Here is a 23,533-nt window from a genome sequence, read left to right as displayed (position 1 = left end):
GGAGGCAGCGGAACAACCGCAGGACCGCACGCCAGTTTTGCGTGGGGCCCTACCATTCCGTTGGTTTCCCTTGGGCGATTTCACCTGTTTCTCGCCGAGACGCTATTGGACGGGCTCCCGTGGGGCCCACATAAGGTTCTATGATATCTATCACTGCGCACGTCGTCGGTCTCAGCGGGAGTACGAATGCGGAAGGCGCGAAAGCTTGCAGCTTCGCGAGCGTAACGTGGGGGCCTCTGAATTTACGGAACAACTCTCCGCGACTGTGTTAACTGATGACTTATTTAATGTAAATAGTATGAATATCGAGGGTAATATTGCTAATTGGTAATGAGATTTAATTCGAACGTTGGAGTCCGCTTTAGATCGCAAAGCGACGTGGACGGTGGTCTCCCGAAGCGTTACGAACTCCGCAACGGGACATGGCCCGAGTAACGGTAACGGCACAGCAGGCTCCGTCTTCGTCGTGTTCCTCTCCGTCCGTCTCAATACAATTAATTTATTATTATTTTTTTAATTCCCACCAACTCCAAATTCACCCCGAAGCCCCCCCTTGCCGCTGCTTCCGCGGTCTGCTCCTCCGCGCTCTCTCCACCTCCCTCAATCTTCTGCTCCGGCCTCCGGTCATTGTTTTCACTTCGTTAGGGCTACTCTTTCCCTTCTTCTTTGCCCCCTTATATCCTTTGATCTGCTCTTTTCTGCTTCCTTCCGGCGAAGCTGTCGAGGCAGAGGCGGATCGCGGGCGGTGACGTACGCTGCAAGCAGTCTCGGTGGCGCTGAGCTGGTGTCGCCGGATCAAATCTCGAGAAAACGACAGAGAGCGTGTGGGAGTGAGTGAGTTGGAGAATAAAATATTGGAATGCGGCGGTGGGGAGGCGGGGCTCTCTTCCTGATAGTGTTCGAGGGGAAAAAAAAAGGCAGTGACGTCGAAGGGAAGGGTTTGGACGTCTGCGCATGGCATGAACACCGAGGTTATCCTCCCAGCCTTGCGCAGTGGAATCTATACTTCCGCGTGTAGCTTCTTTTAAATTATTTCCCGTTGCCGTCCGTTCGTGCTTTTTCGCGCAGTTTGTGGTTTGACAGAAGAGAGAGCTCTCCGGTGAGTTTTTTTTGTCCTCTCCGATTTACTTTGTTTGACGAAAGTTCTGGTTTTATCTGAGATTCATAATTTATGCGATCGGTGCGTAAAGGTTGGTTTTTGATGTCAGTTTCGACAGAACCATGAATTTCGTGTGCTTAAATCATCGAATTCCTCTAATCTTTCTAATTGTTTTGGTTTTTGCCTTGTGAGAATGCTAGTGCATTTTCGTTTTCCATGGTGTAATTTAAATTGTTGGTTTCGTGTCCTTTCGCTAACAGAAGAAGTAATTTTTAAGATTAAAAGTTACCCTCCTCTTTTGTTAAAGAAATTTTTTTTGAAGCCTCACTGTTTCTTTATTGTCCGAATATGAAGTAGCGGCTTGATCCTTTTATCCTTTCTTCTCTTCCTCCTTTGCGTCAAAGAAGTCAATCGTCTACTTGACAGTTTCATTGTTCAGGAGATAGTGGTCGCTCGATCTGATTCTGTCTTTGCTTGGAGGCTGCGGCAGAGACTGCTAACGTTATCCAAAAAGGATCGCGGGTTCATTTTTTTCTCTCTCGCTGACGGGATGCCGACTAAAATCATTGAACAGAATGGCCTATCTCCATTTCTTCGGAATTCTGAGGATTCTTCCTTCTTCTCCAAGAGATAGTCTTTCCGATAGAGGTAATTACCTATCTTTACAAGAAAAAAATGTCCATGTGCCCTCTATTTTCCTAAGTACATCCCCCTTTAGTTGATTGGCTAGACATATGGTACTTTCTTTTTTTTGCCTATTTTTTATTTTAGTTTTCTTCCTTTAGAAATATTAATATTATTTTTATCAGATGACACCTCAGTTGTTTATTATTATTATTTTTTTTGATATATCATTTATTGTAGACGCAAGTTGGGTTGAAGAAATCAGGTCCAGAGATTGATCTTCATGGTGAGCAGTACAACTTTTCCGTTTACGTTTCTATTGACTATTAATGATGATTACGTTTGGATATTAGACTCTACTTCTGACCCTATGCCAATAAGTCTCATATTCTACTTTACTGGCTTCAATGGTATACTATGGAAAGTTGTTAAGAGTGATTGCTAAAGAAAGTCTTATTTCTGAATACTATTTTAAGGAACTCCTTTGTGAGTGTACCTATCTCCTGCACTGCTTATTGAAGATATGCACATATAGCCGGTCATTTTAGTAAGACTTTACACCCGTCTATTTAAGATATTTTTCTTTCTTTTTTTGGTGCAATTGAAAAGAGTTTTCTGAGCGCTATCATTTGGAAGATTCTATAACCTTCTTTTTAAAGATTGATGTATTAACTATCAATGGTAGTTCTTACAAGCCTTTCCATTTTAAGACTGCTATGTGAGATATTCATGGAAGCTTTTAAAACCTTACATTTCAAAGATTGATGTTGTGAGCTATCAATGGGATTTTAAGTTTTGGTTCTGTTCTTTGCAACTTTTTTAATAAGATTTTCAAATCGAGTAAAGACATATGCTGGAGCACATTTGCATGTGGTAGGAAGGAGTTTGGACGATTACTAAGTTTTGGTATGTTGCTTATAGATTTGTTTATTGTTCCAAATTCTGTGCTTTCTTTTTTGAGGGATTTGTTTTCTTGTTCTTTTTCATCCTGCACTACCATATCCTCAAGTGTGTTAGTGTTTGTCTACTGCAGGAGTGCAGGAAGTGACATTGATCATGCCAAACAATTAGTCAGTTTCATCACCACTAAATAATTTTCCTATAACAGGAATTCACCCTGTGAGAAATTTAGGACAGAGTGAGCTTTGGACGACAAAGGAGCAGATGAGTGGCATATCAAATTCATGGAAAGATGATAATCATTATTCAACTCTCCAATCTGATCTTTCCAGTCTATCAACTTCTGCAATGGAGGAGCCCAAAAATCAGAGTGGATCCCTTTATGAAAGACGTTTCTCAAGTTCTTTATCAGATATATTTGTAAAAAGATGTATGTTCTTTCTTTTGATCTTTGTGGCATTAATGTGCTATTATTTCTTGACAATGTTCAGCTATGAATGTTTCCTTTTACAGAGGTCTCTTGCATGTCTTAGTATATTTCCAAAAGTAATCTTGACTATCTTCTTTGTCATTTTGCTGAGGTAGTGCAATTGTCATCAAACAATGCTACTTTCTATCAGTCTGGACATGAAAATAACTTAGATGAAGATGAACCTTTTGAAACAATGGAAGAACTTGAAGCTCAAACAATAGGAAACCTTCTTCCTGATGATGATGATTTGCTATCTGGTGTTATTGATGATATTGGATTTGTTGGCCAAATCAATGATAGAGCTGATATTGATGATGACATATTCTACAATGGCGGAGGTATGGAACTAGAAGTCGATAATAATAGTGATGCCAATAAAGCTTCTGCACTTGTTGTAGAAGCAGCTAATGAGCAGCTAAGTGGACCAAATGACCTATTTTCTGGTGAACACCCTTTTGGTGAACATCCTTCAAGAACTCTTTTTGTTCGAAACATTAATAGCAATGTTGAAGATGCTGAGTTACGAGCTCTTTTTGAGGTATTTATTCTTGTAATTATGTTGTTTTTGACTTTTTTGTCACTGACATTATTGAAGCACTCAACTGTTGCTTTTGTTGTGTCAATGATACCTTATATTGTTCGATAGTAGCCGTTTCTATGGTTGAATATGATATCATAGAGTTGGCTATTTTTGATTGGATATTCTGAAAATTTGCAGCAATATGGTGAGATACGGACAATTTATACTGCTTGTAAACATCGAGGTTTTGTTATGATTTCTTACTATGATATAAGAGCAGCACGAAATGCGATGAAATCACTTCAAAGTAAGCCATTGAGGTGGAGGAAGCTTGATATCCACTTTTCAATTCCAAAGGTAGTTACATTACATGTACAGAACTGTTTTAGTGGGAAAGATATTGATCAAAAGTTAGAATTCATTATAGCCTCTAAATTAATTCTACTGCCTTCACTTATAGTTTTCAATAAATGAAATTGTATCTAGGGTAATGTAAACTGGATTTGGTTAGACCTAAAATGTGAATTATCCTACCTTACTGATTCCTCGAAGCTTGGTTTTTTATTTCACAGAAACTTGTTCATCCATTGTGGACAATATATCCAAACTTCTACCTTGTTATTTGTTAATTAATGTTTATTTATCAGGACAATCCATTAGACAAAGATATAAACCAGGGTACACTTGTTGTATTCAACCTTGATTCATCCGTTTCCATTGATGACCTCCATCACATATTTGGTGCTTATGGTGAAATCAGAGAGGTGATAAGTATTCTGATTCCTGCTTCTATTTTTTGCTCATATATGAAAATTGTTCTGATGCTAAACATAAACTTTTGCCTCCAGATACGTGAAACGCCTCATAAGCATAATCATAAATTTGTAGAATTTTATGACGTGAGAGCTGCTGAAGTAGCACTTCGTTCTTTAAACAGGAGTGATATTGCTGGTAAGAAAATCAAGCTGGAGCCTAGCCGTCCAGGAGGCGCAAGACGGTGGTATTATCCAAATGACCTTAGTCGTTTATTTTTTCCTTTACAAATCAACCTATAGCATTTCATGTTCTATAAAATCCTGTAGTTGTAAATAATAATAGAGGACTATCTTATATTATGAATTTTAAGATTTAATGATTCCTAATGTTAACCTGCTTACCTGGTGGCAATTCAATATTGTTATATCTTTGTTAATTTGCATTGAATGAAGAGTTGAACCAAATCTAAGTTCAATGTTTAATTCATAAAACACTGAGCTATTAGGCCTTTCAGTATTTGCACAACATACCTTGGTTAGAGCTTGCCATTTATTGTTTCTCTTTTTGTCAAGGGCTTTATCTATTTCATGCATTGTCTAAGACCAAAGTTTTCTCGGTAGCTATTCAAACTGATGGGATGGTAATCAATATTATTCTTTACATAATAAAAACAATTGGCAGCAGATCTATGCTGATTTTTTTTACCTTTTTAGTACTATTCAGTCTCAATCTGAAATAAAATTTATAGCTGATCACATATGAAGCTACCTGTTTGTAGTTTTTCTTGGATGAAGCAAACTGTTTGTAGTATTTCTTGGTATATTTGTCTTTGTTATCAGCTCGTGGTGTTCAGATGTGAAACTAACTCTGAATGTCTTTAGTAGATTCTTTTTAAATTAAACTGATTACAACTCCTTGCAAGCAATGATGTTTATTTAAAATGCACTGGACAACTAAATTGACTTTTTTATCGCATGCTCTTGATAAAGTTTAGTTGCTAATTATGCTTGAACTTTTGATCTACTTGGCAAGTAATACTCATATTAGCAAGAAGAAAATTTATTTTCACGTCCATTATTCCTTCATGAAAACATAAATACATAGCACAACTTGTAGACAAATATAACCCTTCACAGCACAACTTGTAGACAAATATAACCCTTCACGTTCCATCCCTCAATCTCTACAAAATTGGATCATCCATAAAACAAGAAGGGAGATATTAGGATTTCATCCAACTAGATCAATGAAATCCTATGGAATTTATAATGTCTCTCTATGAGTAAAAATGGCCCTCTATGGAATTTATAATGTGGACATATTAGGATTTCATCCAACTAGATCAATGAAATCCAACTCTCCCAATCAGGAAATTATTAATTGGATCAGCTATAAAACTGCGGGACAATGGATTATGGAGGATCTAGAGATGTGTATCAAGTTAATTTCCAATCAAGAGGTATTAAATGGACAATGGTTGATTTCAAGTTGCCTAACAAATTGCATTATCTTGTGAGAGCAAAACTAAGATAAAGTTAGCTTAAAAATAAATATCTGATGTTTGAGTAACGGACACGGTGGAAATAAGACAAAATACTATAGTTTAATGTTAATTAGAGATTTTATGTGGTTCAAACAAGCTTATCCTATTCTATTGCATACAAATTTGATAGTTGAGTTATTTCTCATAAAAACTCACAAAAAATAAACTCTTTAAGAAGTGGAGCAACTTCATGTAATAATTTTTATCTTAAAAATGATGTAAGTAATGAAATAGATGAGAAATAGAAAAGAGGAGCTTTCAAATGTTGAAGTCAAGTTGGAATTGAACTTTTGAAAGGTGCTGTGAGCACTTAAGGGACTACAAGCATTTCGGGATTTGTGTATTTAGTTGATATATCTCGAGGTACTCTTATACCCATATTATATTAACAAATCAGACTTCTAACAACATATAAGATATCTCAAATGACTAGTTTTTGTTTAATTTTTGTCGGCTCAAATCATGTTTAGTTAACTAAAACCAAGATAAGAAAAACTTTTTCTTACCAATCATTGACTGAAAATCTTTCTAGCTCACTCAAGTCAATTTAATCAACTCAAGTGGAAAAGATCGTAAGCATATTTACCAAAAGGTAGTTTCTCCAATCTACTCAAACTTAATTTGATTGACGCAAATGCTTTTTAGTTGACTCAACCAGTTTAATCCAAGTTGAGTTGTTGTGATAGTAAGTTTATCCATCAAATTAGTACCTTTTTAGTTGACTCGAATCTAGCTCAATCGATTCAAATCCAATAGAGAGCATTCTATTTTGAACAATCCAATGAACTTGTCTTCATCAACTCGACAAAATATTACCTTTTTGTTTGTGAGTAGAACACTTACAATCGACTAAATCTGCTCAAGGATCTTGATGTAACTCAAGATTAAGCTAAAACATTGACTACACCCTTGAACCGTGTTCCTTGGTTGTGTAATCCTCCCTCTATGTAGACTCTATTTAGAGAATAACCCAAATTACAATCCATTGTAATCTCTCTAGCACATGTTTTCAAGTTTCAATGTCATTGATGCTTCTTTCCCTTTAGTTCATCTCGCTCTAGGTCTCTAAAGTCATCAAACCAACAATTGTACTTGATCATCTGAGTTTTTCTACTCATGTTAACCTTAACCTCTTAACCTCTTGGACTTCTAATTATCTAATCTCTTAGTCAATCTTGACCTCTCAGATTTTCTATCAATTTGCCAAGCTTCTAGTCAAACTTGACCTCTTGGATTGACCTTTTTGGTGACATTTTAGGTCTAATCTAATGGCTTCTCCCCCATCATATTAATTCTTTTCGATTGGATCAATTTAAGCCTCGGACTATGTTCTCTTTGATATTATAATATCAAAATGTTTCAAGTGCCAATCGTTATTAACCAACATAGTCAAATTGTATCTCCGACCGATACTGATATTATCTTAACATGGGTAAATTTCACTATCTTGCTTGTGTTGACGTCTTTTTAGTGACCAAGTGAGACGAGATTTTCTTCTTATGATATTTTTAGATTTTGTCTATCGGTTAAAACGAGATAAAGCATAACAATGAGAGGAGAGGTAAAGAAAAATGCCAAAGAAATATTCTCTTCTTGTGACTCATCTTTCGATTCTATTTGCTAGTTAGAGTAAGGATATGAAATATTGAAATGGGAGGAGGGGAAGGATATGAAACACTAAAATTGGAGGAAGGAAGAGGAGATGCACCAAATATAACTCCAACAATAGCAAAGATGTTTTCTTCTGTTTTGAATAGTGGAAACTCAAAAAGTCCTCTATTTTAGTCGATTCTCACACCATCTTCTGCTTGCTAGCAACAGTAGCATCTACAACCACTATCTCAACAACCTCTCACTCAATTCCTTATGCCGTCATTGTCCAACAACAACAATGTTACTGCTTGCTTGTCGGTTGTGGTGTTCATCCACTTGTGATGCTGGCGAGCTTTGAAGCTCCGATCACACCTATCTTTTAGGAGATTCCCTATAACTCCATTGGAGGTTCAATGGATGCTTTAGCCTTTAGATGAGCCTCTTTTGGGGGAGATGTTCCTTCCCTTGTTGATGGGGCACTAAATATCCCTTCTTTAGATGCAAGCAGTTGGCCGGCAATCCTTGACCAAGAGCTCACTGCCACTTCTCGTCATCTTCCTAGTGAGAAGGGAGAACTTCTCTTTCTAAATGGGAGCACTATTTAAAAAAAAAAAAATTACCTTGCTATGGTTTGGATCATCGCTACTGAGATCAGGAACCATGGGTGAACCGTAGCTCCAAACTATGTGTCCTTGGTTGGGAACTAGTGGCCATGACTTCTAGTCAACAACGGTGGATGTAGTTTCTTAAACTAGGAGATAGTGGTCAGTGCCTTCTCCTTCTTGAGGTGTTGTTGCTCAAGCAACTCTTGCTTATTGCCGGAGGCCAGATTGAAGGTTGGCAACTAACGGGAGCAACTCTACTTGCTAAGGAGCTTTAGACGCATGTCTCTTAGTCGCCACTATTTGGCGATGAGCTAGCAAACCGTAGAAGGAGTTGTGGCCTCAGTCCAAGTAGAGGAATGATTTAGATTTAAATTGAGCAAGGAATATTATGGTGTATATTGAGTGATTGGTGTTGCTCGAACCAGGGGCGGCAAAGGGATCGGGGTGGCAAATAGCATGCACGTCTTTGTCTAGATGTGGCACAAAGCTCATCCTCAGCCAAGGCTTGGTGGTAAGAATCACATGTAAAGCATGTGCAAGGCCAGCAATGGGCGGATGGGCGGGATCACATGCAAAGCATATGTAAGGAAAGCATTCGGTGGCTAGGTAGCTAATGGATTTTAAATTTAAACTTAATGCTAAGCTGGTAGGTACTGAAATCAAGGAAGGCCAATGGCGTTGACCTTTGGATTTGAATTCAAAATTTGGGAGACCTAGCTAGGCACATGCAAGTCATATGGATTAAAGAGGACTAAGGGTGTCGACTTTCAGATTAAATTTATAAATTAAAGTCAAAATTAGCAGAATTGGTCATACACGTGTCCATCAGATGGAGAGCCAACAAATGACAACAATAATTTGAGAATTGAATCACAATCTCTAATTCAAATTGGAAATAACTGACCAAAATGAGGATAACTCGCATGGGAAAGCAAATTTAGAAGCAACAACCCTCTTATACACCATTTCCATTATCAACTTCTTGTAGCACTCTTACCAATGCCATGGTGATGGCGACACGGCTGTGGTAGCAAGTGAATAGTCTCCACTAGTGATAAGTAGGGAGGGATCACTCTTCCTATAGCACTCTTACCAATGCCATGGTAAATGAGCTGCTTGGAGTTGCTAATCTCGTACATTGAGATTTGGTGTTAGGGGTGATAAGCAAGGAGGGAGCTATCACTACTAAAGTCTTGGTGATGGTTGCCATAATAGTTGTGGTAAGTGAGCTACCTCTGATGGTGGGTAAAGCAAGAGGCAAACGACTGACCTAGTATTGATGACCCTATACGCCGAGGCCCGATACCAATTTGTTATGGTATCTATACTGTAGTTGTGGTGCAAGGGAGCTACCTTTATTAATGAACATGAGGCAACTGAGCAACATAGGGCTATTGATCATCCACCAAGGCTTGGATCACTCCCTTAGAAGAGTGATTCCGAGGTTTTGACGTGTGAAAACTGCAAGTGTACGACTGTTGTCAAGTAATCAAATATCGATCGCACAAGGAAGGTAAATCGAGTACTAGTCAAAATCACGAAGTAGACTATTTAGAACAATTGAGATTGCAAGAATCGTGAGAGAAAGAAAACGAATTAAGAAATACAAGAGGAGTTTCTATAGAAAATCAGTCTTAGGGAGCAATTCTAGGATTATGGTTTTGCCAAGATGACTGTTGACACCCTAAATACTATTGGAATAGACTTAAATGTTGACACTAATGAAGGTGGTCTATCCTAAGGTAACCAGTATAGACTTTTGGAATTATACTGGTGTGCTTATCTAAATGCGATGCTTACTTTTAAGGTAGCCTTACTAAAGCGACCGTTTTGCTTTTGTCACGATGGCCTATGGTCCTCTAGGTGCTATCCCCTACTTTGTGACGATGAATCAGGACCAACCCATAAGCTATATGATAGCCAATGGTGTCCTTGTGAGGTTTTGGACTACTTTCATGAACCTCTCAAGTCTCGAATGCTTAGTCGGGTGTGCGTCGGTGTCTTCAGAAGAACTCTAAGATTTTATGGTGGATGAAAACTCTGACGGCTCCTAGGAAACAACTCTCCTAGGGTTCCCTATCATGGGGAAACTCCTCCTCCCTCAAACATTAGCCTCTTGGGGCCTTTTATGGCCCTCCAAACAAGACCAAATATGTTGAATCATTCTAAAAAATACTAGGGTGCCCGCTGACGAGCCACAACTATGCTGGGAGGCATGACCTTACAATGTTGCTCCAAGTCGGTAGAACAGGGGGCTGGACACGGTCGTGCTGGGTGGCACGACTAGACCCTATTGTTGGTTGGGTTGATGAACATGGCCGCGCCTATGAGCATGACTTGGGCGTGTCAGAGGTTGACCAAAATTGAATTTTGGCAAGAGGGGGCACGGTCGCGCCGGCCGTGCCGGCCATCCCGTGTCAGATTTTGCAAACTCCATGGCTACTTCGTTTCGCGTTTAACTTCGACAGGAGGAATATGCCATGTCATGGGACACAACCAAAACATGTTCCTTGTTGTGAATTCTTGTTCCAAGGCTTTTTAACTCTAATTAAGCTTCGATTTCGCATCCTGTCAATCAAAAAGTATAAAGAGCAGTTCTCCGAACTAAAAGAGAGGAAACAATATAAAAGAGATGAAAGTATGCAAAATATGCTCATGTGATGAAACAAAAATGCAAAACAATACAAAAAACTATATATGAAACACACACATTAGGTTCCATGGTTGGAAATTTTGAAAATAGATACATTTTTCTTATCTACTATGCAGGCTAAGGTTGGGCAGCTGTCAAGGCTGTTCTCTAATTTGATTTTTGTATGAGACATGGATACATAGTTACAGACCACTCAACCTATTCAATGTGATCTTTGGTCTGCCACTAGATGGGGTGCGCTAATCATGATTGCACATCATTTTAACATTTGGATAGTACTTATTTACCTATCTAAAAAAGAGAGGAGTATTTATGGACATATGGAGAAATGAATTTCAATTTCAAATATTTTTGGAGCATTATTTAATGAGTCTTGAAAATTATGATATTAATCTTACTAGAATGCTTCAAGAACCAATGTTCCCATTTAATAAACATTCCCATTCTGGTATTATGAAGGTATAATCATTACTCAAGATTCTTGTTATAGTTTTATAACTTATTACTATAAATTTTAATTCAATTGACTTTATAAATGATATAAGCTTATATTTGAAAGTAAAGGTAAGTGGAAAATTATACATTTGAATTGATTTTCAAATACATTGAAGCGTGCTAAAGTAGGTTGATTGATGCTATGTTACCAAAATCTTACCATTCAAGTTTCAGATTGAAACTCTGACACAAAGATATTTTAAATATTGATCATAGCCCAACTTGAGAAAATAGCCCATTACAATGACAAATACAATCACTAGTTAAAATGCTTAAAACCAAAGTTAATGAAAATTCACCTCATGCAAGTTTTAAAATTCCTCTTCCTTTCCCCAATGGTGGGACTAAACCAAGCTACCATAGTAATATATAAACTTGACATAAGGAATCTAAACGCTGTAAACATTAAGTGAATTATGCATAGCTAAATTCAGCAGCAAAATTATCACGTACTATATCACCTTGGTAATTGTGTATTATACCACGTTAGTGTAATACATATAACTATAGTTTAAAATTTCATGTTGATGCAGGATCAACCCAACATGACCCCTTGAATTTCAAATGGTCATAAATTTTGACTTGAGACTCGGAATCAGGCTCTGTCGAATCCCACGAGTGCAGAATTTCAAAATCTACATTTGTTTTCGGGTACCAATAATCGCCATTTTTCAGGACCAAATTTCACCGTCTAGGCCCTCATCCGAGCCTTCAAAGATTTTATTACTATTTTTAGGAATTTTTATTTTTTAGTAATTAGTGTATTTTTGGTATTCCTAGTAATTATGAGTCATAGTTAGTCTATAACAATGTCTGGTTTTGTTAATTTTAATTTCTATCAAAATAATTTTTTTTGGAAAGATCTCTTTTTTTTTTTTACAAGATTGGAATTGAGGTCCATATATTATGATTTCTTTTCTTTCTTTGTCCTAGGATCTAGAGTCTACATGTTTAGTTGTATGAGGAATTATTAATAAAGTTTCTTTTTTTAGCAAACAACAGTTTTTTCTCCTTGTTTTCTTCGGATTCTCTTCTTGCCTTCTTCTCTATTCCCCCTTCTCATCAGCCCGCAGGATGATTACTATCCTGCCCGACATCACATATCATGCCAGGTGGTATCTTTCCTATAAATTATCTCTCATACATGTATATCAGTGAGTATTGTGCCATACTAACACTTGACATAATTTGGCGCTCTGACATGCATTAATGAATCAAAGTAATGATAGCTATTTTTCTATAGGTTGGCTCTTTAGAATTTTAATTCAAATGATTATAATAATTTGTTTTTAAAAATAAACAAGTAAAATTGAACAAGATTATTTGTCTAAATTTTTTATGAATTTATCTCAACACACATTGAACTAACAATGAGATGGATATAGTCACTAAAACTCGAATATTTTAATGAAAGTGCATTAAATAAATAAAAATCATCTGAATTTATTTTGATTTACTTTAACACATCTCAAAGCGTGTTGAATATCAACACGGTATAGTTCAATAAAATTTTAATTCGATTACCATCTATTTTTTATATCTTTTTTTTCTTCAAAAAGAAAATAAGCTAGGTGAAAGAGTATTGGAGGAGTAAAATTCATCTAATTTTTTTTCAACAGAGTTCAATATATGATAAAACATGTTGAGTGTAGCACAATGTGGTACCAAAATCATATTGTCTCAATTTGTAATCAACTCTATCACAAAATGGTATTTTGAACTTTGAATGTGGGAATTGTAAGTACATAAATCAGGTTTTCCTTTGATCATATTACATTATAAGTTACATATAAATGTTTTGATGAGCAAGTGTCTAGATTAATTGGACTTAGGTACAAATATCCAACATAATGTGGATCATAATGTCATGATTATTTCTAAGATATTTACACATGATCAAATTAAGTGACTCGGAATGTCAGTGAAAGAGTAAAGGATGAGTACAAATAGAAAAGACAACTATTACATTAATGCTAATTAATTAAGCACTCTTTTAATAAATATTATATAAAACTAATATTAGATTTTTTAAAACATATTTTTAATTTTATTTACATATTATTTGAATATTTTCTTAACTTAATGTTAAAGTTGACTTGATGTCTTAATTATTAAAAATGTTATTTACATAGAACTCAATAACTAATAAGATATATCTAACAATTCTAATTACTTGAGTTACACAACTCCTTGTATAGAAACTATAACTTCATTTTCCTTTCTAATTGATGGTGCCTTAAATGAAGTGGAAGATATATCTTCATTGTGATTTGAACTGAGCTCATCTAATTATACAGAAGGGATGGAAACTATATCAAAGTGTCCAGCTTATAGATTAAATGTGAGCATATACCAATTGTTGATTGATTTAAAAAAAATATAGATCCGCTACATTAATGCCCCCCTAGTCCCGGCCCCACGGATATGGAGGGAGGTACATGCAGGTACACAGGCGTCAGGTGCATGATGGGGTAAACCCCAGGTCGTTAGTTCCTGAGAATCGACCCCTGACCATTACGCCAGAGATGCCATGCACCCACTGTCTATGTTATGTCCTGGGGGCATTGTTGATTGATTTAAAGCTTTTAAGTGTATTATAGGGAGTTAGAGTGGATCTATAGATGGTCTTTCTTCTTGACCATCAAAAGGGGAGGGGATTCTTTGTTGATATTTGTGGTTTAGATTCACATATTTGGTTTGGATGGTGAATTTGTTAAAAGACCACAGACCATCTTAGTTGACAATTTGTAGAAGACCACCATATACTGTCTAAACCATAAGACCATACGCCCTCCGAGACAAGGAAATACATACTGAAATAAAGTAGTGAAAAGATTTCTCTAATTGCCTTTTTTTTTCTTTAGCAGAAATGGAGAGATGGAAGAAAAGGATTTAGCAATTTTTTCTTAGTTTCACCAAATTTGCTTCCATATGATTGAGGCAGAAAAGGTGCTATTCATGTTCGATGGAACTCCGATCTTGTCTTAGAAAAAGTCAAAATTGTCTTTGTTTAAATTATTTGTTTATTTTATGTTTTTAAAAATAAATTTTGAAGTTTAAATTTCCTAGAAAACATTTATACGGGAAACTCTTAACTCTTTGCCGCCTTCATCAAATCTAAGGAAATATCCTTTTTTATATGAATTATTTCCCCTACCTTCTTCCTTTCTCTACATATGCTGCCTTTCTCGTAGAGACTAGGCCTAAATGTCACAATCATGAGAAATCATTCACACAAACCTTCAAGAACTTTGCTACTTCATTTTGAATTCTGGGAACAAACACATCAGTGTGAATAGATTCTAATGCCTAAGAAGCTACTAAGAAGTCACCACTTAGCATTTATGAAAGAGAGACTAGCTAAAATTGTATTCACTGCGTGAGATGCGTGTTCAAGAGTATGTTGTTGACTTCAATATTGACAAATATATAATGGATTCATGTTTCATCATTAGTTGAGTGGTTAAGGACTAGATGGACAAATATTGAATTATGTAGTAGCCTATAGTTTCTATTCTATATATGAAAGATGATTTATTTTGTAGAGCCTATCCTTCTACGAACTTTGTAATCTAAGATTGGGTTCAGATATATGGGTATCTTATTAGAGTTAGCTCTGATGCATGTCACAAATTGTTTGCCCTTTCTCTTTTTCAATGTACTAGCATGTCTTTTGTTTTTTAATATCGTTGATTTCTAGATCATTTGATATTAATTTTTAGTTGAGTTGAGCTAATGGATCTTGCAAACATTTTTGTTGAAGGAAAAGGAAGGAAAAATTTCCATCGGTATAAAATAAATGTCCAAAATGGGTTTGCATTTATAACATGTTCTCAAGAAGAGCCCCAAAAAGAAAGGTAGGTAAACAAAAGATGAAAAAGACAAACAAGAGCTGGCGAGTGTCATATAAAAGAGCAAATAAAACTTGCATCAACCAACCAATTAAGAGTAGTTTTTGGAGTTCTAGATTAATATTGAAAGTAGTATTTGTCGTTTTTGACCATGATTATCTATGCTCATTTGAGCATTGACATTTTTGTTTGTCCTAATTAGGCAAAGATATTTGTAAGCAAGTGCATCTTTAGCGGACCCCACCTAGTGGGATAAGGCTTGGTTGTTGTTGTCGTCGTCGTATATCTTTTTAAAGGTCAAACCAAAGAGATGCATGATAAGGGGAGTGGCGTTACCCTTGCTATCGACCTTTAGTCTCTCTGAGACAAGACATGATAAGAGGAATGACATCACCCTTGCTATTGACCTTGAGTCTATGATAAATCAGATTTCACCCTCCCTTAACTCTTCATCTATGTTATGTAACAAAAAATTCATCCATCCTTTTTTTCCATAATGGGTTTAAGTCTAATTTTTAATGATTGTGTTTAAATTTTAGTTGGTCGAATTTTATTTTTGATGAGTTTTCCTTTGTTTAGAATTAGTAAAATCTATTTAATATTGCATCCTAAAGAATAGTAACTCATTTAAATGTATGACATGTATTGCTTTAAACCCAAATCGTATTGTATATTACGATACAAATTATGGATCATGTTATTAGAATTACGAATCCGACCGTAGACTTAACTCTAGACATGCCCATCATATGATGACTATGAGACACAAAGAACACCTAGTGAATGACCTTGTAAGTGGCATTAGTGAAACAGAGACAGGTAAATGAGATGTTCTAGGCATCTAGATCTTTGGAGTACAATGTTTTGAAGTTGCTAAGAGATAACTAGAGTGAGACAAGTTGGGTTATTTGTTAGGTTGGAAAGGGGAATGTGCATTGTGGTACATGTTAAGGAAAAAGACTTTTAGTAGTTTGATTTTTTGGTGCTTGAAGATTGTTGTGGCTTATTGGCCAAGTGACTCACAGGCAAGACATCGAAGCAGTGATGACACTTTCAATGGAAAAACTCGGATATAGATTGTTGGAGATCTAGTTAATATTCTTGATAATGACCTCTGGAGAAGATTGGCTGCAGCTCCACCACTATTGGAACAGAAGAGCAGCCATGGAAAGTTCATCGACAAAGAGGCCACCCTCACATTGCTTTGGCGAACTAGAGACCAATTGATTTATAAAGCTTTAGATGAATATTTTACCATGTACAAGGAGCATTAATGAAAAATCAGAGAGGAAAATTTAACTATAGACGAACTTTCAGAACAATAGCTATAAATAGAAGAAGAGAATAGAGTAAAGATAGACTAAAACTATCCCTGAAGCTAGTTGATATATGTTTTTATTTATCGAAGAATAAAATATTCCTCCTTTAGCTGTTGAAACACTTTTGTTAATTTATTGTGTAGATTCTTCTTGTTGGTATACAGTGTTAAAAAAGGAAATAAAGAAAGATGAGTTAACACGTTCCTCTTTCTAATGTGTACATTAACTGAAAACTGTCAAAAGTTCAGTCCTATGGTGTTTATTGTCTCAAATGCGTTCGTGGAACTCAATGTCTTCTAACTTCAATATATGTATGTTCACTTGGAGGACAAGTTTCTTTCCGTTGGCCTTGTGGCAATCAGAATGAACTTGGCTTGATATCCAAGTGGGTTTGGTATATTTGGGTTTAACCTTAGTTTTGTTTAATGCAGGTTGATTTTGTTGGTTGGCATATGTGATATTTGTCTTGGTTTGACCAATCAAAACTGATATACAACGTATATTTGCTTGTCTGTAAAAACTTGCTCATTAACTACTATTATAGATATGATAGTCTTCCATTTTATGCATTGAATTTCTTTCCATGTCAGGCATCTTTCCTTAGTTATTCTCATTTTTTTTTTATTATTTTCTCCTTTGGATCATGCATGAGTGACCTATTTCTTGAATTGCAGCTTGATGCAATTCCCAGAGTTGGAGCAGGAAGGATCAAATGGATGGAAACTGGGTAATGCTAGGCACTCTCCATCAAGATGTTTTATTACTATTTTAATGCTTTTATCCCCTATGAAGATTCATCCTTTGCGTTTCTTAGGACACTATACAAAACTAAATGCCACAAATTGATTTATGTCCCTTTGGCTTTCTCAGGATGTGCGTCTCTTGGAACAATTGCATCCAATGGTCTTGAAAATGGATCTTTGAATGGCCAACGCTGTACAGTTTGTGCTCCAATTAATCCTTTCACAAAGACCACATCCCATGCAATCTCTTCCACTGTATCCCATAATATGTCAACCATGAGATTTGAATCCATAGGTTGTCGCTACAATCAAGCTTCTCATGCTGATCTTAACCTTTCTTTAAACCAGTTCAATTTGGGAGCTCAAGGGCAAGGTGCACCTTGTCTCCATCCTCATTCACTTCCAGAGTTTCACAATGGAATAGCAAATGGCTTTCCATGTGAGTCCCCAAAGCTGATGTCATCTTCGAGCCTTAATGTCAACTTGAGATCTGCTGAAGAAACTAATAACAAATTTCTCCAGAAAGTGGGATTTGGTAGCCTTAACAACCAGTACAACATTGGTGAAGGTTCGTAAGCAGTAAAACTTTCTGTACTCCCTTATCTTTCTCAGTTTCAGATGTGAAATATAGTGTTTTTGAGTTACTATCTAAGTGATTCCCAGAACTAAGTTTTTCATCATTACTTTCTTTGGTCTTTTTACAGTTATTGGAGTTTCTGAAATTGGAAGTTTCCCACTTAATGGGCGATCATATGCTTGGGATAATTTTAATTTTAGTCACCATCCCTCTAGCCCCGTATTATGGTCAAACTTATCATATGTGAACATTTCTACTCATGATCGATCTCAAATGCATGGGCATGTGGTTCCAAGAGCGTCATCTCATATGCTGAATACAGTTCCACCTTTGCACCATGTTGGTTCTACCATTGATTCAAATGCTTTTCTTCATGGATCTCTTGGAAACATGGGTTTTTCTGACATCCCTAAGTTGCACCCAGTAGAACTTGCTTCCTATAGCCTCTTCATTCGCGCTAGTCGAAACTGTATTGACGCTACCCCTTCACATGGGGGGATCTCTTCACCCCATCAAAGGGGCCAGATATTCCATAGTAGAAATGCTATGATCATGGCACCTAGTTCACTTGATGGTTCAATTGACCGTATTAAGAGCCGAAGAAATGATGCAAATTCTAATCAGGGTGATAGCAAAAAGAAGTATGAACTCGATATTGAACTTATCATACGTGGTGAAGATCCTCGTACAACACTTATGCTCAAAAACATTCCTAATAAGTATGTATTCTATATGCTCTTTAAATTCCCCTGAGCATTTGTTTTCATTACCAACAGGAATTTATTAATCAAGTTAAGCGTTTAACTGCTTTGCAGGTATACTTCCAAGATGCTGTTGGCTGCAATTGATGAACTTCATCGTGGAACTTATGATTTTTTCTATTTACCAATTGATTTTAAGGTAAAGCACTCATGCTCGATGCAATTTGGCACTTGCTCAATCATTAGTTATCTAGTTGGTAATTTTCCAGTTGTTTTCTCAGAACAAGTGCAATGTTGGATATGCATTTATGAACATGACGAAACCTGAACACATCATTTCATTTTATCAGGTTTGGTTGACTACCTTCCTTGAAATGAATTTAATTTTGGTATCAGCCTTTTCATGGGGAAAAAAAGGGTTTAGCGAGTCTGTCAGTTAAATGAAAGATCAGTTTGTTAATATTCATATCCATGTCATTTTGACTCAGATGTCATGGAACTCTTTTGGCGTACACATGTATTTAATTGGGATGATTTCTTGACCAGTTGAATTTATGGATTTGTTTAAGCACAGTAAATTATTTTCCTTTATTCTGTGAAAACTTGTTAAATTAATTCATCTTGTGCAGTCATTCAATGGCAAGAAATGGGAAAAATTTAACAGTGAAAAGGTTGCTTCACTTGCATATGCTAGAATTCAAGGAAAATCTGCTCTTGTTGCTCATTTCCAGAATTCTAGTTTAATGAATGAAGATAAACGCTGCCGTCCTATCCTTTTCCATTCAGATGGTCCAAATGCTGGAGATCAGGTACTGTGATACTATTAGTCCTCTTTTTGTTCATGTTTTACTTTCTGCCTGACATCTGTTTATGGTGTATTGAGCATTGTCGATATGATCTGCTACCTGGGATAAGCTAATTTGACTTTCAAAATACCCCGCATGTATTCCTTTTGGGTTATCACAGCTCTTCAAATTTTGTATTTCACCTAGTTAACGAAGATTTCCAATTTTTTAATAGATATATGTGGTTTGTAAATTGAAGCACTTGAATATTGCTAATCGTAGAGGTCTTGAGTACATATTTTCATCTAGGAGCTTTGTTCTACACTGTTCATAATTAGCCACTGCCTGCATAATGTCAAACATCGTTCAGGGCATGAATGATCCAGTGGGTCTTTGTTTTTATCTAGTTTCTCACACTAAACATTCACTAATCTAACCTCAATTAGGGACACAAGCTAATAGAAAGTGACTTATTTGTAAAGGAGCAATATGAAATTAAGATAATACTCATTTCTTTACTGTGTTATGTTGCATAGTTCTTTATATCCTGCTCATTCTACCATCTAACTAGAATCTGCAAGATCTGACCTTTTGAGAAAAGGAATATTCTGTTTAGCTGTTCGAATGGAACATCTATCTTTTTGAGGGTTTCTAACATTAAGTGGGTTATTCTATACAGGAACCCTTTCCTGTGGGGCTAAATATCAGGTCCCGATCCGGCAGGTTAAGGACTGCAAATGGAATTGAAGAGCAACACCAAGGTAGTCCTGTCTCTGCAAATGCTGAAGCATCTCCTGATGCAGCTGGCTCTCCTTCAGGTTCTACAAAGAACTTGGAGTAAACCCGTGCTGCCTATACTGGTCAACTAATCATCCAGAGAAGACATGTAACTAGACCTAATTTTCTGCTTCCCCTCGTACCTTCTAAACAGAAGAGCTGAAGTTTTTATTTCATTATGGTGTTTGCCAATGTCAACGAACTAGTTTGTGGTGCAAAACCAGTTTCTTTGCTTGTTTTCTCAGATAATTTAAACATTGAATCAAGTCAGAAAAGGCGAAGGCCCAGGGAGAGCTTTAAGATTTTGGCTGACTATAAGAGAAAATATACAATGTATAGAAGTTCCAGTTTGACAGGATACTTTCTATAGCCTATGTGATTTTTACTCCTGGCCTTTACTTTTCCCTGGAATTGGTTCATTTTTAGTTATTTTTACAGATTTGACTCTTGACAAATCTCTGTGTATCTGATTTGAGAGATGAATACTTCTGCATTTGTTCCGAAGGCTGGATTTGATTGGAAAGCTATTATTAAAAATTTATATAGCGATTTTATGCTATCAAGTATATTTGTATTTTGTGTATGATTATTGTGGTGATGACTTGGATTGATTTGATGGAAGGGATTAATAGGTGGTGATATAAAAAGTCTTTTTCTTCTTCCTACAACACAAACAAATTAGATGTTCGTGCTTGTAGATTAATTATTTGTGTGATGTTTGATAGTGTCAAGAGTTTATCTAACTCTTATAAAATAAATAATAAACCATGCTAACATAATGAATTTATATGTTTTAGAATGTTGATCATACTCCATAGGTTTACAAGCCTCTCTTCTCAATAAGAAATGAAATGTAAATGAAAACTTAGGGGAAGTAGAATACCGAGAGTTTGTAGAAGAAAGTCCGTAATTGACACATTTAAAGTTGTAGAAATTTTTAACTTTCAAATTTTTCTAAGATCGCATTTGTTTCCTATTTTACGGCTGACTTTTAAATTTTTCTAAGATTGCATTTGTTTCCTATTTTACAGCTGGCTTTCAATTTTTTTAAAAATTACATTTATTTTCTATTTTACCTCTTAGTCAATCAGACTCCATTTGGAAGCGACGAAAGGTGGACTGCCAGTGATGTAATGTCAAAGTTGACTTGTTCCAAGAACTTCGTGAAATGCCTAGATATGGGACCTCGGTGATATGCAGACAATCAACGAAAGGGGGAAAGAAATCGTCAGTAAGTAGACCAAGGAAGGGTCCTTGGTACAGCTACTCCAACGATCAAGTTAGAAAACAATGGTGGCACAAAGATGGAAAATGAAGACAAGTATCTAAATGTGCGGGCGTATTTGCACCAGCGACGAAGGACCCCCTTTTATAATGTCTCTCAAAACCTTTGCATTTAATGTGGTATTATCCTACTATCTGTCATTTTGTCCCATCACCATGCTTAATTATACCGTATGCAACAATCACATCACAAGCATGGGGAGAGTATGTGACATATATTGCGTGTCTTGCGTATTTGTATATTGATACGATTTCCTGACTCTCTAACAAATCCACGTGCTATATTAATGACAAAAAATGGACCTTTGGATCGGCGGCCATTTGGGTTGTTAACTAGAAGATATGCTTCTTAGAGATCCCATTTTTGTATATGGCCTCAATGGGCTATAGCAACATCCCCCAAAAAGGGGGTAGAGTTTTATGGGCGCTCTAGCAAGCCCATGTTGATCCCTTTTATGGTGTGCCTGATTGGCAAGGTCGATCGGGAGAGGGAGAGCAGAGCCTCAAGTGAGTCCGGTCTGAGTCGGGAATGAGACTTTTAGAGAGCTGTCTGATTAGTAGGGTCGATCGGGAGAGGGAGAGCAGAGCCCCGAGTAAGTCTGGTACGAGCTGGGAATGAGGCTCAAAGAGAGCTATCCGATCGGCAGGGTCGATTGGGAGGGGGAGTAGAGCCCTGATTGAGTCTAGAACGAGCCGGGAATGGGGCTTGTAGAGAGTTGTCCGATCAATAGGGCCAATCGAGAGAGGGGGAGTAGAGCCCCGAGTGAGTTTGGTCCGAGCTGAGAATAAGGGTTATAGAGAGCTGTCCGATTGATAGGGCCAATTGGGAGAGGAGGAGTAGAGCCTCGAGTGAGTCCCCCCTTGGACTTTGATTTCCACCTATGCAAGTCCATTGACCCCTCGGGTCCCACTGAAATGCCCTCTTCTATTCTCCATATTATATGCCTCCCCTTCAAGTCTAGTCGAAGGAGACCCAATTCCGACTGACTAGACCCCTTTGCCCTCTAACTTTCTCGCTCGGGCTTTCAAACTTTTGCTAGCGTCACTCGATGTGTACCCCGTGGTGATTTATTCCCCCTCTATTTGTTTGAAAAAAGGCACAAATGTCAGACACCATAAATGCACAGTAACATGTGGTGATATGCATGATGATGTATCAGGGCAATGATTTACCAGTCACATTCATCATAAATATCCTTTCCTATAATGTTACTGATGTATATAGATTATATATATTTTTAGATATTGTTTGACACACATCTACTTGTATTGCATGGATATAATCTATGTTTATTGCACCCTATTTCATTATTATGTTATACTTCTATCCTATTTTATTTAGAGATATGTTCTTTGCATGTTTTGATTAACAGGACATAAATTGGAGCAAAAATGGAGTAAAAATGGAGCAAAGATACATATTGAAGCAACTTGTGAAGATCATCAACAGGGGGCGTACCAAGAGGCACGATCGTGTGCCTTTCCCGAAGCAAAACAAAGGTTGGCCGTGCCCCCTGACACCACCGTGCCCCTCACCAAAGAGCATCCATGGCATGGTTGTGCCCCAAGGGCATGCATGTGTCTCTTCTCGGAGCCAGCCGTGCCTCCCACCAACAAGCATCCAGGCCGTGACCGTGTGAAACCACACCACTGTGCCACTAGATTTCCAGAGAGGAACACAGCCTGGCCATGCGACATGGCATGACCATGCCTCTTGTCCAAAGCATATCTAGGGTTAGGTTGTGCCACAAGGCACTGCCGTGCCCCCTCATCAGTGGCAATCCATGCTTAGGTTGTGCCTCCAGGCACGACCGTGTGGCGGAGAACACGAGGGGGTCGTGCCCTCTTGCTATAAAAGGAGATTTTCTCCCATTTTATTACATCTTTAGCTTGGGGCTCTGCCCCCATTCCTTGGGGAAAGGGTTCTCCCCCTTGGGGGAGCCATAGAGCTTCCATCTCAACTGATTCACACCATTTATCAACTTTTGGAACAAGAGAACGCCTCTAAAGACGCCGAACTTCAAGGATAAGCATTATCTTCTCTTTATTTCCATATATTGAGTTGTAGTTTGCTACTTTCATTATCTTTAGTTGTATTATGTTGCAATGGAGTAGATCTCTAGATCTATGATGTAGGAAGTAGTTGTGATATAATGTTGCTGTATGAACTATGTATTTGGATATTTTCTTAAGCTATGATATGTTTTATGACTTGTTCTTGTATATTGTACCTTAT

The 23,533-nt window shown here is 37.0% G+C and overlaps 1 protein-coding gene across 9 annotated transcripts; it reads left to right on the top strand.

Moving 5' to 3' along the window:
- Positions 1-544: 544 nt before the first annotated feature.
- Positions 545-20,579, top strand: LOC122045602 (protein MEI2-like 4). Of its 9 annotated transcripts, none has more exons than XM_042605891.1 (16): positions 545-1,099; positions 1,539-1,747; positions 1,964-2,009; positions 2,757-3,053; positions 3,209-3,633; positions 3,814-3,972; positions 4,263-4,379; positions 4,464-4,615; positions 17,105-17,157; positions 17,301-17,428; positions 17,522-17,741; positions 17,878-18,469; positions 18,566-18,650; positions 18,733-18,801; positions 19,081-19,260; positions 19,916-20,579. In XM_042605891.1, exons 4-16 carry the CDS (start codon positions 2,888-2,890, stop codon positions 20,075-20,077), a joined length of 2,508 nt encoding a protein of 835 aa, XP_042461825.1. In that variant the 5' UTR covers positions 545-1,099; positions 1,539-1,747; positions 1,964-2,009; positions 2,757-2,887; the 3' UTR covers positions 20,078-20,579. The 9 variants fall into 9 exon arrangements, with proteins under 9 accessions (XP_042461825.1, XP_042461819.1, XP_042461820.1 ...); XM_042605885.1 differs by adding an exon at positions 2,551-2,629 and having other exon boundaries at positions 17,301-17,741; XM_042605886.1 differs by having other exon boundaries at positions 545-971; positions 17,301-17,741.
- Positions 20,580-23,533: the final 2,954 nt, after the last annotated feature.

The sequence above is a fragment of the Zingiber officinale genome, chromosome 2B, assembly GCF_018446385.1.
Source record: "Zingiber officinale cultivar Zhangliang chromosome 2B, Zo_v1.1, whole genome shotgun sequence".
Lineage (NCBI taxonomy): Eukaryota > Viridiplantae > Streptophyta > Magnoliopsida > Zingiberales > Zingiberaceae > Zingiber > Zingiber officinale.
This window is presented reverse-complemented; position numbering and strand designations above follow the sequence as displayed.